Below are 18,106 nucleotides of genomic sequence, written 5' to 3'. Positions count from 1 at the left end.
CAACATGTCAGTTGCTGCAAGAACTCTGATAGGCTGGAGGACGTCCTGTCACATAATTACTGTGTAAGTCTATGGAAGGGGGTGAGAAGGCTACTGTAGACCTTCTTTGCAAAATAGTGTTTTTTAATCAACTTTTTGGTGACGTGATTATATTTAGCATATTTTAATTTAAAAATGATTAACTTTTWAAATGTTTTACAATTAAAAAATGTATGAAATTCACTGCGGAGGATGGTCCTCCCCTTCCTCCTCTGAGGATCATCCACTGTCTGACAGAGCTGCAGTTCCTCTGTGAAGATGGGAGAACCTTTCAGAATGACAACCATCTCTGCAGCACTCCACCAATCAGGTCTTTATTGTAGAGTGGCCAGACGGAAGCCACTCCTCAGTAAAAGTCACATGACAGCCCGCTTGGAGTTTGCCAAAAGGCACCTAAAGGACAAGATTCTCTGGTCTGATGAAAATCAAGATTGAACTCTTTGGGCTGAATGCCAAGCGTCACATCTGGAGGAAACGTGGCACCATCCCTACGGTGAAGCATGGTGGTGACAGCATCATGCTGTGGGGATGTTTTTCAGCAGCAGGGACTGGAAGACTAGTTAGGATCGAAGGAAAGATGAACGGAGGAAAGTACTGAGAGATCCTTGATGAAAACCTGCTCCAGAGCGCTCAGGACCTCCGACTGGGGCAAAATGTCATCTTCCAACAGGACAACGACCATAAGCACACAGCCAAGAAAACACAGGAGTGGCTTCGGTAAAAGTCTCTGAATGTCCTTGAGTGGCCCAACCAGAGCCCGGACTTGAACCCAATCGAACATCTCTGGAGAGACCTGAAAATAGCTGTGTAGCGACGCTCCCCGTCCAACCTGACAGAGCTTGAGAGGATCTGCAGAGAAGAATGGGAGAAACTCCCCAAATACATGTGTGCCAAGCATGTTGCGTCATACCCAAGGAGACTCAAGGTTGTAATCGCTGCCGAAGGTGCTTCAACAAAGTACTGAGTTAATTTAAGGATTTTTTTTTCTATTTTTGCCTAAAATGACATTCCCAAATCTAACTGCCTGTAGCTCAGGACCTGAAGCAAGGATATGCATATTCTTCATACAATTTGAAAGGAAATACTTAGAAGTTTGTGGAAATGTGAAATTAATGTAGGAGACTATAACACATTAGATCTGGTAAAAGATAATACAAACCAAAAAATATGCTTTTTTTTTTGTGGTGACACAAAATGTAAGTTTACACACTCCCAGGAATGTCATACATGATGGATCATTACCTTATACACTAACTTTCACACATCTAGATGGCCAGGCAGGGTGGATGTGGAGCCAGAGACAGCAGGGGTTCAAACTGTAGAACCCAGTTCCTACATTTTAATATAAAAATGTATTTTATCAAACAAAACTATGCTACATTTTATCTCTGGGACCCTCAGGATGACAAATCAGAGCAATATTACTGAATGTAAGTACATTATTTACCTTGAACTGAATATATCAAACCAGTTGCCGTGATTAATTTTTTGTTGTTGTTGTGCACTCTCCTCAAACAATAGCATGGTATTTTTTCATTGTAATAGCTACTGTAAATTGGACAGTGCAGTTAGATTAACAAGAATGTAAGCTTTCTGCCCATATAAGACATGCCTATGTCCTGGAAGGTTTGCTGTTACGTCATTCTTGTCACATTAGCGCACGTTAGCGTACGTTACTATCAACCGTCCCGGTATAGGGACACCGATCACTTATAGCAGGGGTGGGTAACTCCAGTCCTCGAGGGCCTGATTGGTGTCACAGTTTTTCCCCAGGCCCAGCTAACACACCTGACTCCAATAATTACCTAATCATGATCTTCAGTTTAGAATGCAATTTGATTAATCAGCTGTGTTTGCTAGGGATGGAGAAAAAGTGTGACAACAATCAGGCCCTCGAGGACTGGTGTTGCCCACCCCTGCCATAGATGTTAATTCTTGTCAATAGGGGGGCGCTGTTTTCACTTTGGAAAAAATCGTGCCCAAATGAAACGGCCTCGTACTCTTTTCTAGATCATACAATATGCATATTATTATTACTATTGGATAGAAAACACTCAGAAGTTTCTAAAACTGTTTGAATTATATCTGTGAGTAAAACAGAACTCATTTTGCAGCAAACTTCCATACAGGAAGGGAAAAATCTGAAAACGAGGCTCTGTTTCAGGGCCTGCCTATTCAACTGGCTTTTATTTATCGATATGCATGCACTTCATACGCCTTCCACTAGATGTCAACAGGCAGTGGAAGGTGGAATGGGGTGTCTAGCTTGATCTGAGGCCGAACAAGGGCTTTTGGAGTGACAGGTCCGGAATTTTCTTTGTCTTCGAAGGCGCGCGGCGGAGCTCGACATTGTCTCCTGAAAAGCGTTCGGTTTACACGGCGAATATCTCCGGCTCTGATTTTATTTGATACATATGATAATAACATCATAAAGTAGGTTTTTTCAACRGAGTTTTATCAGTTTATTCAACGTTTATTGGGACTTTTGGAGTTTTCCGTTCTTTGCGTCAAGAGAGGATGGGAATGTTAGCAACCTTGGCTAGCATTGTGGCGCGAATTCGACAGAAGAAATGGACATTCTAAAACCAAACATCGATTTATTCTGGACCAAGACTCCTTGTACAACATTCTGATGGAAGCTCAGCAAAAGTAAGAAAACATTTATGATGTTATTTCGTATTTCTGTGTAAAATGTTGACTCCTATTCTCCGCCGTTTTGGTGAGCGCTGTCTCACAATAACGCAAGCTGTATGTTATGGTAAAGTTATTTTAAAAAATCTAACACAGCGGTTGCATTAAGAAACCAGTGTATCTTTCATTTGCCATACAACAAGTATTTTTATGTAAAGTTTATGATGAGTTCTTTGGTCAGTTAGGTGAGTGTCCAAAATATCTCCGGAGATTCTGGTGAATCGATGCTACGTATTCACAATGTATAACCAGGATTTTGTAGCTATAAATATGCATATTTTCGAACAAAACATAATTGTATTGTATAACATGATGTTTATAAGACTGTCATATCCTCACATGGTCTCTCCTATCATTGCTAGCAGACGACACACAATTAATCTTCTCCTTTCCCCCTTCTGATAACCAGGTGGCGAATCGCATCTCTGCATGTCTGGCAGACATATCAGTGTGGATGACGGATCACCACCTCAAGCTGAACCTCGGCAAGACGGAGCTGCTCTTCCTCCCGGGGAAGGACTGCCCGTTCCATGATCTCGCCATCACGGTTGACAACTCCATTGTGTCCTCCTCCCAGAGTGCTAAGAACCTTGGCGTAATCCTGGACAACACCCTGTCGTTCTCAACTAACATCAAGGCGGTGACCCGTTCCTGTAGGTTCATGCTCTACAACATTCGCAGAGTACGACCCTGCCTCACACAGGAAGCGGCGCAGGTCCTAATCCAGGCACTTGTCATCTCCCGTCTGGATTACTGCAACTCGCTGTTGGCTGGGCTCCCTGCCTGTGCCATTAAACCCCTACACTCATCCAGAACGCCGCAGCCCGTCTGGTGTTCAACCTTCCCAAGTTCTCTCACGTCACCCCGCTCCTCCGCTCTCTCCACTGGCTTCCAGTTGAAGCTCGCATCCGCTACAAGACCATGGTGTTGCCTACGGAGCTGTGAGGGGAACGGCACCTCCGTACCTTCAGGCTCTGATCAGGCCCTACACCCAAACAAGGGCACTGCGTTCATCCACCTCTGGCCTGCTTGTCTCCCTACCTCTGAGGAAGTACAGTTCCCACTCAGCCCAGTCAAAACTGTTCGCTGCTCTGGCACCAGTGGTGGAACAAACTCCCTCACGACGCCAGGTCAGCGGAGTCAATCACCACCTTCCGGAGACACTGAAACCCACTTCTTTAAGGAATACTAGGATAGGATAAAGTAATCCTTCTAACCCCCCTTAAAAGAGTTAGATGCACTTTGTAAAGTGGTTGTTCCACTGGATATCATAAGGTGAATGCACCAATTTGTAAGTGCCTCTGGATAAGAGCGTCTGCTAAATGACTTAAATGTAAATGTAAATGTAATGTAAATCTGGTGAATTTGTTCAAGGTTAGTGATTAATTTTATCTCTATTTTGTCGGTTTTTTTGCGGGAGTAAATTGCGTTGTGTGTTTGGCTACTGTAGTAAGCTAATAGAAATATATATTGTGTTTTCGCTGTAAAACACTTAAAAAATCTGAAATATTGGCTGGATTCACAAGATGTTTATCTTTAATTTGCTGTACACCATGTATTTTTCATAAATGTTTTATGATGAGTATTTATGTATTTCACATTGCTCTCTGTAATTATTCTGGCTGCTTTGGTGCTATTTTTGATGGTAGCTGCAATGTAAAACTATGAATTATACCTCAAATATGGCCATTTTCGAACAAAACATAAATGTATTGTATAACATGTTATAAGACTGTCATCTGATGAAGTTGTTTCTTGGTTAGTGACTAATTTTATCTCTATTTTGTCGGTTTTGTGAAAGCTACCTATGCGGTGGAAACATGGTGAAAATATGCGGTTGTGTGTTTGGCTATTGTGGTTAGCTAATAGAAATACATATTGTGTTTTCGCTGTAAAACATTTGAAAAATCGGAAATGATGGCTGGATTCACAAGATGTTTATCTTTCATTTGCTGTATTGGACTTGTGATTTCATGAAAATTATATTATATGATATCCCTGTCCCGTTAGGCAAGGCTATTCTAGTCAGCTTTTTTGATGAGGAGGATCCCGGATCCGGGAGAGAGAAGTGGTAGAGGTTTTAAGGGTCTGAATAGTTATGTAAATGTGATATCAAATTTTTATTTCTAATATGTTTGCAAACATTTCTAAAACCCTGTATTTGTTTTGTCATTATGGGGTATTGTGTGAAGATTGATGAGGGGGAAAAAACTATTTTATTTACAGGGGCACACTCCAACACTCAGACATAATTTGCAAACAAAGCATTTGTGTTTAGTGAGTCCYCCAGATCAGAGGCAGTAGGGATGACCAGAGATGTTCTCTTGATAAGTGAGGGAATTGAAGAATTTCCTGTCCTGCTAAGTATTCCAAATGTAACGAGTATGTTTGGGTGTCAGGGAAAATGTATGGAGTAAAAAGTACATCATTTTCTTAAGGAATGTAGTGAAGTAAAGGTTGTCAAAAATATACCCCAAAAAACTACTTAAGTAGTACTTTACAGTAGGTTTACTTAAGTACTTCACACAACTGGTTAGAGTAAAATCATCTCAAGCAAATTTGCTGACACACAAAGCTCAAAATACATAGACATTTCATCAATGACTGTGCCTTTAAACAGCTTGGAAAACTCCAGAAAATTATGTCATGGCTTTAGAAGCTTCTGATATGCTAATTGACATAATTTGAGTCAATTGGAGGTGTACCTGTGGATGTATTTCAAGGCCTACCTTCAAACTCAGTGCCTCTTTGCTTGACATCATGGGATAATCAAAAGAAATAAGCCAAAATGGTAGACCTCCACAAGTCTGGTTCATCCTTGGGAGCAATTTCCAAATGCCTGAAGGTACCACGCTCATCTGTACAAACAATAGTATGCTAATATAAACACCATGGTACCACGCAGCCGTCATACCGCTCAGGAAGGAGACGTGTTCTGTCTCCTAGCGATGAACGTACTTTGGTGGGAAAAGTGCAAATCAATCCCAGAACAACAGCAAATGACCTTGTGAAGATACTGGAGGAAACAGGTACAAAGTATCTATATCCACAGTAAAACGAGTCCTATATCGACATAACCTGAAAGGCCGCTCAGCAAGGAAGAAGCCACTGCTCCAAAACCATCATAAAAAAGACTACGGTTTGCTACTGCACATGGGGACAAAGATCGTACTTTTTGGAGAAATGTCCTCTGGTCTGATGAAAGAAAAATATAACTGTTTGGCCATAATGACCATCGTTATGTTTGGAGGAAAAAGGGGAGGCTTTTTTACGGCGGGGGTTGAAGAACACCCTCCCAACCGTGAAGTACAGGGGTGGCAGCATCATCTTGTGGGGGTACTTTGCTGCAGGAGGGACTGTTGCACTTCACAAAATAGATGGCAGGGAAATGATGTGGATATATTGAAGCAACATCTCAAGACATCAGTCAGGAAGTTAAAGCTTGGTCGCAAATGGGTTTTCCAAATGGACAATGACCCCAAGCATACTTCCAAAGTTGTGGCAAAATGGCTTAAGGACAACAAAGTCAAGGTATTGGAGTGGCCATCACAAAGCCCTGATCTCATTCCAATAGAAAAAGTGTGCGAGAGCAAGGAAGCCTACAAACCTGACTCAGTTACACCAGCTCTGTCAGGAGGAATGGGCCAAAATTCACCCAACTTATTGTGGGAAGCTTGTGAAAGGCTACCTGAAACGTTTGACCCAAGTTAAACAATTTAAAGGCAATGCTACCAAATACTAATTGAGTGTATGTAAACTTCTGACCCACTGGGAATGTGATGAAAGAAATAGAAGCTGAAATAAGTCCTTCTCTCTACTATTATTCTGACATTTCACATTTTTTAAATAAAGTGGTGATCCTAACTGACCTAAGACAGGGAATTTTTACTAGGATTAAATGTCAGGAATTGTGAAAAATTTCGTTTAAATGTATTTGGCTAAGGTATATGTATACTTCCGACTTCAACTGTATTTTACACATCTCCGATTTGGCATGTCTCTTGTGTTGCAGTTCACAGCAGCACAGACGGATGTGACAACTGCGTCATAGTTTTGAACAACCCTTCCACTCCTTTTGTTCCATGCTGGCTGAAGTAACCAGCTAACACCAGACACAGATGAAAGGGAATCATATAAATATCTTTGCCATAGATGAATAGTGTACACTTTTAATTATATTTGCTGACACCCTACAGTCAAATATTGGCACCAGTAGAGTAGCTATCTGGCTGTAAACCCCGCAACTCTGCAAACATGCCTTCTCCGATGTTGGTTACAAGGCACAGTTTTTTTTATTAGGTAAGAGAATATAATGTTACCATTGGTGTATTAAAAAGTGAATTAGGGTGATATCAGCCATTCCCTTTAATAATACCGCCTCCTGAATCCAAGAGTTTGACATGAGGGAGGGGACCAGTAACTTTATGATCAAACTTTATTTATGCAGGAGCAACAGTACTTGTTCATACTTTGGTCATCATACCTTGTTCTGGTTTCATCCAAATATCATCCAATTTCATGAGAAACATGATTTTGACTGTTCATGACCTTTAGTGAAAGAGACGTGGTTGTTGAATTAATTCATTTTCAGTCCTGTGGCCTTCATCAAATGAGTTCTTAAGTCTTTATCACAATACATTACATATCTCATAAGGCCTTATTTTGAGACCTAGCTTTTTATCCTAATACAGTGGCCTGAAACTCATGGTTTACAGGCCACATCGGGCCTGCAAGTAAATTTGCTAAATTCTGGTGAGTCTCCCAAAATTCCCAAGTTTAAAACATGTTTGAAGAATTTCCAGGAATCTTCAAACCGGGATTTCTTGAAAACAAGGGAAATTTACCAGCATTTTGAAACCCTACCTGCAAGTCACATTATGCTGGCTTGCAAAGTGTTGAGTAGTTCCTATTGGAATCCAGCCAGTGTTAGTCTATCCAACAGTTGAAATCTTTATTCACCCGCAACTTGCATTTATAATGGCTGCCAGCATTAGAAACAGTGTGAGGAGACTACCTGAGTAATTTAAACTGGAACAACCATTTCAGTAACAGGTGCAAAAAATGTTTATATAGTTATCATTTTTTGTATTTATCTTTGTGTAGCATAAGATCAATCAAACAATAAATCACTCAATGTACAGTACATGCAAAAACACAGATATTAAAAACAATTCTTGGTGGCACTAATCTGTACCTTTGCTTAGCAGAAAAGCTACAAATTGACAATGTATTGAAGAAAGGTACATATTTGTACCCAACATAAGGTACAATAATGAATACACCTGTGCCAGGCTTATATTGGAGGCGTGGCTTAGTGGGTGTGTGGCTTTCAGTTAGTATTTTTTGCCACTGATGAGTGGAAGTGTTGTGCCAGTTTAAAAAGTCTATAGTTAAGTTAGTTAAAGTTAGAGCATGTCTGCTGCCACTTCTGAAGTCTTTATAGAGGCTTACATAAGAGCATGTCACACTAAAGAGCTGTAATGGATAACATAGTGACCTTAACACAACACTGCCATGCGGTATGGACTTTGTGGCATAATGGTTAAGGTGTTGGCTTGACAGTTGCTGGACRCAGGTTCAAGTCCCAGTCAAGGCTACCCTTGAATTTGCTACATTGGTGTCAGAAGTTGAATGACAGAGAGGTGTGTACATTTGAGGAATTGGTATAGAGAACAGGTACGTCTTTGTCACTTAAAATGAAAAAACTTTTTTGTCACTGTGGTGATACCCTGAAAAGGCACATTTGTACCTTTTCTAAAGTTACGCTTTTGTACCTGTAGACTATATGTAAGAAAGATACTACTTTGTCCCCTAAAAGTACACTATTGGCTCTTTTAAAGTATGATTTGCAAGGGTATAATTGTGTGTGTGTGTGTTTGTGTGTGTTTGTGCGTGCGTGCGTGCGTGCGTGTGAAGCAGGGCGATCACGAGATAAACTATCTGGTCTATCTTAGGGAGCAAGGCTCTGCCAACGGCTTCAGCGCTCAGCGCTCAGAGCTCACACACACARACACACACTCACTCACACACAGACGGAGCCCCCTTATGGCTCTGGATTCTAACTGTGTGCCCTTCATACATAAGATGTGCATCGTCTGCATATTCTATCACTTATCCAACTGTATTTTAATTGATTGTTGTATTCCAGTGTTTCCTAATCCTGGTTTTGGGGACCCGAAGGGGTGTACATTTTAGTTTTTGCCCAAGTACTAACACACCTGATTCCACTTATCAAAGGTTTGATGATGAGTTGATTAGTTGAAACAGGTGTGTAGCGCTACAGTAGGGCAAAAACTAAAAAACACTGCTGTATTTAATTTGCTTGTAATTGATTCAGAATTGAATTGGATTCAGTAAAGAATCTGTATGAATAATGTTATAATGTTCTAGAAATACGACCAGGCCTCTGTTATAGGTTCACTGGCTGTGTTTCAAATGGCAGCGTATTTCCTATGTAGTGCACTACTATTGACCATAGGGCTCTGGTCAAAAGTAATGCACTACAAAGGGAATAGATTGCCATTTGGGTCGCAATAACTCTTGGGTCGAATTAACTCTTGATAAACAGATTCTCTGCCTCAACTTCCTAGTCAAATAAAGGTAAAATAATACATAATAAAACTAAAAAGGGGAGAGAAGAGGAGGGAAGAGGAGAGGGGAGAGGAGAGGAGGAAAGTCTCCCTGTGGGTGAAAATGTGACCTTAGCATCGTTAGCGTGTTAGCTAAAGCGTGGAGACCCATGACCAGGGAGGCAGGCTGATGCTGTAGCCTGAGGGGAGGACATCAAAGCTGGGTATGAGTGCCAAGCTAACAGCCTGTTTGAGGGAGATGTGGAGGTCTGGAGGACAAATACTTATTTATTTTACTGTATTGTTGCATGTGTACTCACAAAACTTCTCAGAGTAGAAGTGGTTATGTAGGATCAGGTCCCCTGTAATCTTATTCATTATTCATTAAAAGACAAAACTGCTCCTATATCAGCACTCCTACTCTGAGATACTTTATGAATACAATGATGATGTTCTTTTCTACACAGAAGACGATACAAAATTATTGCCTGATGATCTTCTTCACTTCATAATACCTTTCTGATTCTGATTTCAATCACTACAAATCATCCTTCCTTCAGATTAAAATACTGTCAAAATTTGGCAGTACAAATACTGCCAAATACAAATATTTGGCAGTACAAATACAAATACAAATACAAATACTGTCATTGGGGATATGACAGTCTATTACAGATCAGTCTGACAGTACGTCAGACTGATCTGTAATAGACTGTCATATCCCCAATTAAAAAAGTAAACATTGGCCATTGATTAAATTACTTCCTTTTACATGGTGGGGTTACAAATAAATGTAACAAAATTGAGTCATGGGCCAAAAAGGTTTGGGAACCCCTGCATTATGGGATGCTCTGTTCTAGATTAATCCACTTTGATAATGATTAGAAATTACTTGATTAGCCTACATCAAACATACACCACATGGCCCAACGTATGTGGACACCTGCTCGTCGAACATCTCATTCCAAAAACATAGGCATTACTATGGAGTTGGTCTYCTACAACTGCTACAACAGCCTGCGCTTTTCTGGGAAGGCTTTCCACTAGATGTTGGAACATTTCTGCAGGGACTTGCTTCCATACAGTCACGAGCATTAGTGAGCTCTGGCACTGATGTTGGGCGATTAGGCCTGGCTCGCAGTCAGCATTCCAATTCATCCCAAATGTGTTTGATGGGGTTGAGGGCAGGGCTCTATGCAGGCCAGTCAAGTTCTTCCACACTGATCTCAACAAACCATTTCTGTATAGACCTCGCTTTGTGCACGGGGGCATTGTCATGCTGAAACAGGAAAGGGCCTTCCCCAAACTGTTGCCACAAAGTTGGAAGCATAGTGTCGTCTAGAATGGCATTGTATGCTGTAGCATTAAGATTTTTCTTCATTGGAACTAAGGGGCCTAACCTGAACCATGAAAAACAGCCACAGACCATTATTCCTCCTCCACCAAACTTTACAGTTGGCACTATGCATTCGGGCAAGTAACGTTCTCCTGGCATACGCCAAACACAGATTTGTCCATCGGACTGCCTGATGTTGAAGTGTGATTCATCATTCCAAAGAACGCGTTTCTACTGTTCCAGAGTCCAATGGCGGCGAGCTTACACTACTCCAGCCGACGCTTGGCATTGTGCATGGTGACCTTAGGCTTGTGTGCAAGAAGCTCCCGACTAACATTTCTTGTGCTGATGTTGCTTCCAGAGGCAATTTGGAACTCAGTAGTGAGTGTTGCAACCGAGGACAGACGATTTTTAAGCACTATGCGCTTCAGCACTCAGCGGTCCCGTTTTGTGAGCTTGTATGGCCTACCACTTCATGGCAGAGCCGTTGTTGCGCCTAGACGTTTCCACTTCACAATAACAGCACTTACAGTTGACCAGGGCAGCTCTAGCAGGGCAGAAATTTGACAAACTGACTTGTTGGAAAGGTGGCATCCTATGGACAGCGCCATGTTGAAAGTCACTGAGCTCTTCAGTACAGGCCATTCTACTGTCAATGTTTGGCTGTGGAGATTGCATGGCTGTCTGCTCGATTTTATACACCTGTCAGCAACGAGTGTGGCTGAAATAGCCGAATCCACTAATTTGAACTGGTGTCCACATACTTTTGGCCATGTAGTGTAKTTGTATATACTGTCTATTAGCCTACATGCAGCACGGCCTCATGGACTATACCATGCACGTTGATAGGCTTATGATTTTAAATGACTAAATCAAATCAGTAGAATAAATGTTGTTGATGTACTGTAGTGCACTACTTATTCCATATGTAATGCARTACGTTGACATCCTATTCCCTATTTAGTGCACTACATTTGATCAATAGGCCTATTACATAGAATAAGCATTGATGAGGGAGGGGTAGGCTATCCACCTTTCAGGAATAGGCCTAGGCTGTATAAAAAAAGATAGAATCGAAGTTGATGGAGATGTAGGACACGCCTTTGGGCCCTGGTCAAAAGTACACTTTGAGGAAATAGGCTATCAAGGAAATAGGCTGCAACCTAAATCATATTACAGGCCACACTACATAGAATAGACCTTGATAAGCAGGTATTGGACCCATCTTTGAGCAAAGGCAGGCCTACTATAAACATAGGATAAGATAAGACAGATAAAACACACATTGATAGGACAAAAAATAGTAGCGTACTACAAAAGGTCTACTACATAGAATAGACATTGAGGAGAAAGCAGAGGACCCACCTTTGAGCAGCGGCAGTGGCGTTAGCTCGACCTGGGAGCTCTGGTAGCGGAACTGGGACGAGGAGTGGGAGCGCCTCTGCCGGGCTCTACGCATCGAGCGCCGGGGAAACCCATCCACCTTCTCCGCTGAAGGTACCGAGAACCCGGTGGTCGGGGAGGACGGGCTGGTCGGGGGCAGTTTGGTGGTCTCCATCGCTGCTGTGTTGTATTGGCGAGCGGTCCGGTGTGTATGTCAAGTTTGTGTGTCTGTGTGTCTGGATGCGCCGATGAGATGCTAGTGAAGGAGAGGCGTATAGGATTGAGATAGGGTGAACAATTTTTAATCCTTTATAGAGCTAATACGTAAACAAATTAATAAAAATGGATAATCTGGGAATGGAACAGGGGGATGGGGAGGATTAGAGGAGGGGGGATAGAGGAGGGAGGAAGGAGGGAGGGATAGAGATGGAGAGGTGCAGTCCAGAGAGGGACGAATGGTGTGTGTGTTGCTTGTGACTGCCTGCCTGCTGCCTAACGTCTCAATACAGCAGAGGGAGGAAAAAACGGTTGCTTCACTCGTTTTTAAATTAACCGAAACATATTTTTATGCAAAGACAAACGCAATAGATCTAACGGTTAGGCCTAATTGTCCATGTATCTATCGATAGAGATACGAAGAAACGCATGGGTTGTTAAGACTACTACTAACTCATCAGCCTAAATGTTGTATTTATGTATATATTTATGTCATGAATAGAGCCCATAGACTATGGATCCTTAGATAAAGCACATCACACCGATAAAGCAGGCTTATTCCGAGCGCTGGTTATGGGGATCATTCCGAAAATGTCAACAACATGAATCCATAAAATCAGTTGTTTGATTGGTCCTTTCTCATCGATGATAAGTCATTCATTAATTGATTAGTTTCCAAAGGCTCATATCATAAAACCATTGATCTGAGTCCTTCTCATCACTGTTCCCCGGTTCCGTTAACGGCTCCGTTATTCGGTAACCTGCCTGGCGCTGCCGTTACAGACGGATCTGCGATCCGCGCAGGGCGGGGATGGAGATGTGGAGCTTGAACGTGTTGACATGTGCTGTTCTTCAGCGCGGCCGCTGCAACACCGAATCCCCGGGCTCCTTTATAGCTAACCGCTAAAAACACCACAAAAACCTCCGCTGTGCTGGTTGCTCACAGATGGGTTAGGTATATATAGACCTATATTCCCATTGTTGTCTGCCTGTCGCGTTTCCTCTCTCCTTGGTTCTTTTAGGAAAGGGATGGCTTGTTCTCTCTCTCTCCGTCCTCCCTGTCCTCGTCTCTGTTTCGGCTGCAGTTACGTGGTGCAAGGAGAGACACACTGCGGCTGACGCTCTTCTCGCCACAGCGAATTATTTAATTATTTCAGATATATTTATGTACCCCAGTCTTTACGCCATGGACGGGCGGTGGAGCGTTTGGCTTGGGCTAATCCGTGGATGCGTTATGACGCCGAGGGCGAACACTCCCTCTTTCACTCCCCATCTTTAAATAAAAAAGAACATAGTTTATCCCTTTTATCCGACCTCCTGTCCCCTCCTTCTGTTTCTTTAGCTAGGCTTCGTCCACCGATTGTTCACCACTGTCTATGTGTCTGTGCCATTCTCTCCTCCCTCTCTCTTCCTCCTTCACCCCTTTCTTTCCTCCACTCTGTGCGTGTCTACATTAGTTTGAGGCTGATAGTGTCTACAGACGAGGTAAACCATTGTGCATCCCTTTCTTCTTCCTCTCCTCCATTTGTTCTAACCCAGTTTCTCACTCTCAATTGCGCAACCGGTCACTGCATGCGCTCTAGTGCCTTGTGTCTGCATGCGCAATGTTTATGATGTAATCATCTGTATTAACCCAGTTAGTAAACCTAGCCGTTATCGTTTATTATCACTGTTCCACGTCTCTCCAGTGGTGTCGTAATGCTGTCTCTCTCTCCAACCTGGTCTCAGAGCATTTCATATTATTCTGTATGCAAACCCGAGACACTCCATTTATGTTAAGTTTCGTATTGTAGGCCTATGTATTCTTTTGTGGATTGCCATCACCCATTTCGTATTAAATGTTACGAATTACAGTTCGTATTATATGTTATGAATTTTCAAAACATACAATATATTACGAATTGCAAAATGTACAATATGTTAAGAATTTGCAAAAAGTAGGTGGCTAACGTTAGCTTGGCTAGGGGTTGAGGGTAAGGGTTAGGGTTAAGTTTAGGAGTTAGGTTAAAGGGTTAAGGTTAGGTTAAAGGGTTAGGGTTAGGGGAAGGGTTAGCTAACATGCTAATTAGTTGCAAATTAGCTAAAAAGAAGTAAGTAGTTGAAAAGTTGCTAATTAGCTAAAATGCTAAAGTTGTRGATGATGAGATTCGTACTCGCAACATTTGAGTTTTTGCTTCAGTAACCATTTCTCTCATGTAACAATACCAAACATAACATATCACGCAAAATGGAGTGTCTCGGATTGAGGTACAGAATAATACGAAATGCTCTGAGACCAGGTTGCTCTCTCTCTCTCTCTTTCACTGGCCCCTCCTTCTCCTTTCCTTTCCTCTCCTCCTCTCTCTTGTTGTCACCTCTCCTTGCACACGTGAGCGGGTATCAGTTTGGTAAACAGGAGATGGTGCTGAGCTCGAGCACAGTGGTCAGGAGATGGGTATGTTCACGGGATTGTAATCAATGGTTACAGTGCCTTCGGAAAGTATTCACAACTTGACTTTTTCCACATTTTGTTACGTTACAGCCTTATTCTAAAATTGATTAAATAAATAAAAATCCTCAGCAATCTACACACAATACCCCATAATGGCAAACTGAAAACCAGGTTTTTAGAAATGTTTGCAAATGTATTAAAAATAAACAGAAATACCTTATTTACATAAGTAATCAGACCCATTGCTATGAGATTCGAAATTCAGCTCAGGTGCATCCTTTTTCCATTGATCATCCTTGAGATGTTTCTACAACTTGGAGTCCACCTGTGGTAAATTCAATTGATTGGACATGATTTGAAAATGCACACGCCTGTCTATATAAGGTCCCACAGTTGACAGTGCATGTCAGAGCAAAAACCAAGCCATGAGGTCGAAGGAATTGTCCGTAGAACTCCGAGACAGGATTGTGTCGAGGCACAGATCTGGGGAAGGGTACCAAAAAATGTCTGCAGCATTGAAAGTCACAAAGAACACAGTTGCCTCCATCATTCTTAAATGGAAGAAGTGTGGAACAACCAAGACTTCCTAGAGCTGGCCGTCCAGCCAAACTGAGCAATCGGGGGAGAAGGGCCTTCGTCAAGGAGGTGACCAAGAACCCGATGGTCACTCTGACAGAGCTCCAGAGTTCCTCTGTGGAGATGGGAGAARCTTCCAGAAGGTCAACCATCTCTGCAGCACTCCACCAAACAGGCCTTCATGGTAGTGGCTAGACAAAAGCCACTCCTCAGTAAAAGGCAGATGACAGCCAGCTTGGATTTTGCCAAGAGGCACCTAAAGGACTCCCAGAGCATGAGAAACAAGATTCCCTGGTCTGATGAAACCAAGCTTGAACTCMTTGGCCTGAATGCCAAGCGTCAGGTCTGGAGGAAACCTGCTACCATCCCTACGGTGAAGCATGTTTGTGGCAGTATCATGATGTGGGGATGTTTTTACTGGGGCGAAGGTTCACATTCCAACAGGACAACGGCCCTAAGCACACAGCCAAGACAACGCAGGAGTGGCTTCGGGACAAGTCTCTGAATGTCCTTGAGTGGCCGAGCCAGAGCCCAGACTTGAACCCAATCAAACATCTCTGGAGAGACCAGAAAATAGCTGTGCAGCAACGCTTCCCATCCAACCTGAGAGAGCTTGAGAGGATCTTCAGAGAAGAATGGGAGAAACTCCCAAATACAGGCGTGCCAAGCTTGCAGCGCCATACTCAAGAAGACTCGAGGCTGTAATCCCTGCTAAAGGTGCTCCAAGAAAGGGTCTGAATACTTATGTAAATGTGATAAKGTTTTTTATTTTTAGTAAATTAGCAATAATTTCTAAAAACCTGTTTTTGCGTTGTCATTATTGGGTATTCTTTTCAATACATTTTAGGATAAGGCTGTAACAAAACAAAATGTGGAAAAAGTCAAGGGGTCTGAATACTTTCCAAATGGACTGTACCCATTGTTCCTCCTTTACTCTCCTCCCCCTGCCCTATGATCCAATTCCTGAGTAAACAAAACCACTCCTACATCTCCCAAACTTATTTCTATATGAAAAGGTTTTTATAGTTTTATTTTAAGTTTTGAACCAGATTAGTTAATACACTTTTTATTTTTAAATTATCATTGATCCTAAAAGGGATTTTAAATGGACATCTGGGAAAGGAAATAATAAATAGATAAAATGAAAACGAAATAACTATAATCACTGTCAATGATATAGGAACAAAAAGAAGACCCCAGCATACCACTGCTGGCTTGCTTCTGAAGCTAAGCAGGGTTGGTCCTGGTCAGTCCCTGGATGGGAGACCAGGTGCTGCTGGAAGTGGTGTTGGAGGGCCAGTAGGAGGCACTCTTTCCTCTGGTCTAAACAAAGATCCCAATGRCCCAGGGCAGTGATTGGGGACACTGCMCTGTGTAGGGTGCCGTCTTTCGGATGGGACGTTAAACGGGTGTCCTGACTCTCTGAGGTCATTAAAGATCCCATGGCACTTATCGTAAGAGTAGGGGTGTTAACCCCGGTGTCCTGGCTAAATTCCCAATCTGMCCCTCAACCATCACGGTCACCTAATAATCCCCAGTTTACAATTGGCTCATTCATCCCCCTCCTCTCCCCTGTAACTATTCCCCAGGTCGTTGCTGCAAATGAGAACGTGTTCTCAGTCAACTTACCTGGTAAAATAACGGTAAAATAAAAAAAATGGAAAAATTGATATGTATGTCTACACTGTAAAACTTTTCCCTGAATATTTACAGCATTATACTGTAAAATATTACAGCATCCATGCTGTAAAATACAGCAGGGATGCTGTAATATGTTTTACAGTAAGGAAAATCATACTGTGAACTATATTACAGCATGACTGCTGTAAAGCAAAATTACAGTATTAAACTGGCAACTGTGGTGCCAGTATAATGCTGTAAATTTACAGGGAAATACCTACAGTAATATACAATTATTTTACAGTACTAAGCAGCCTTGCAGGTTGTCTTTAGAAGACAGCTCCCTGAAATGTAATATTGCAAGAAAAACAATACGTGTACAAATATACAGTATATATATATTTATTCAAATTCATAACATGAATTTCACATGAATTGCACTTTAACCACAAAGAACAACATTTGAAAAGAGCAACATTACAACTCCAGATAGTAGGGGTGAGAAAGAGAGAGAGAGAAACAGAGACAAAGATACAGTCATAAGAACACTGACAAACACTGGCCAATTATGTACTTCACCATACACCAAGACATCAGAATAGGTCATTCTTGAAAATACAGGATTATGTAAGAAAAAAAAAWATCTAAACAGATCAATGAAAATTAGGAAAACAACAGTTGAACCGGGAAAAATGTTTACAAAAAAACTTTAACAAGAACTGCTTGCCTGCCTGTCTTTGAGAGAGAAATGAGAAAGAGATCGAGAGAGAAAGTGGCTGAGAGAAGTATGGATAGAGAGGAGTGAGCAGGGCTTGACTGGAGCCAGAGAAGCACGCTTCCACAAGCCAACACAGCCTCCGGGATGGCGCAAAGCAGACCATTTGCTGATCCAACCCGCATGGCAGGATTTCTGAGAGAAAAAGAGACGCAAACAAGRCTCGGTGGCGTACAGATTATCACCCCAATCTTTGAAACTCTGATCCTCCTTAGCTCTGATACGTCAACTAGGACAGACWTGGAAATAGAAAGAATAGAAAGAGCGATTGCAATTACTCGCTGGGTTAAAAAGGCAGATGACAACTGACAAATCAAGTTTGTGTTCATCAGGTGTGTGTTTGTGTACATACATGTTGGAGTTTTTCCACTCAAACTCATTCAGGTCTGCGAGAAAGCGAGTAACATGTGGGTTAATTGGCAATGGCTCCCTCTGAACAACCTTTCCGGTGTTCCGGCTCACTTCTGCTT

The 18,106-nt window shown here is 42.1% G+C and overlaps 1 protein-coding gene across 2 annotated transcripts in view; it reads right to left on the bottom strand.

Moving 5' to 3' along the window:
• ppp2r5b (protein phosphatase 2, regulatory subunit B', beta) overlaps nucleotides 1–13,875 on the bottom strand; it is a 48,956-nt gene extending 35,081 nt beyond the window's left edge. The window contains exon 1 of one of the 2 annotated variants that reach the window (XM_023969983.3): nucleotides 12,001–13,875. In XM_023969983.3, the coding sequence (XP_023825751.1) occupies nucleotides 12,001–12,193 (193 nt within the window). In that variant the 5' untranslated portion in view covers nucleotides 12,194–13,875. The remainder of the gene's footprint in view (nucleotides 1–12,000) is intronic. The other variant, XM_023969975.3, reaches the window with a different exon arrangement.
• Nucleotides 13,876–18,106: the final 4,231 nt, after the last annotated feature.

Source organism: Salvelinus sp. IW2-2015, linkage group LG3 (assembly GCF_002910315.2).
Source record: "Salvelinus sp. IW2-2015 linkage group LG3, ASM291031v2, whole genome shotgun sequence".
Classification (NCBI taxonomy): Eukaryota; Metazoa; Chordata; class Actinopteri; order Salmoniformes; family Salmonidae; genus Salvelinus; species Salvelinus sp. IW2-2015.
The sequence above is the reverse complement of the archived record's forward strand: the minus strand, read 5'-3'. Positions and strand labels throughout refer to the sequence as shown.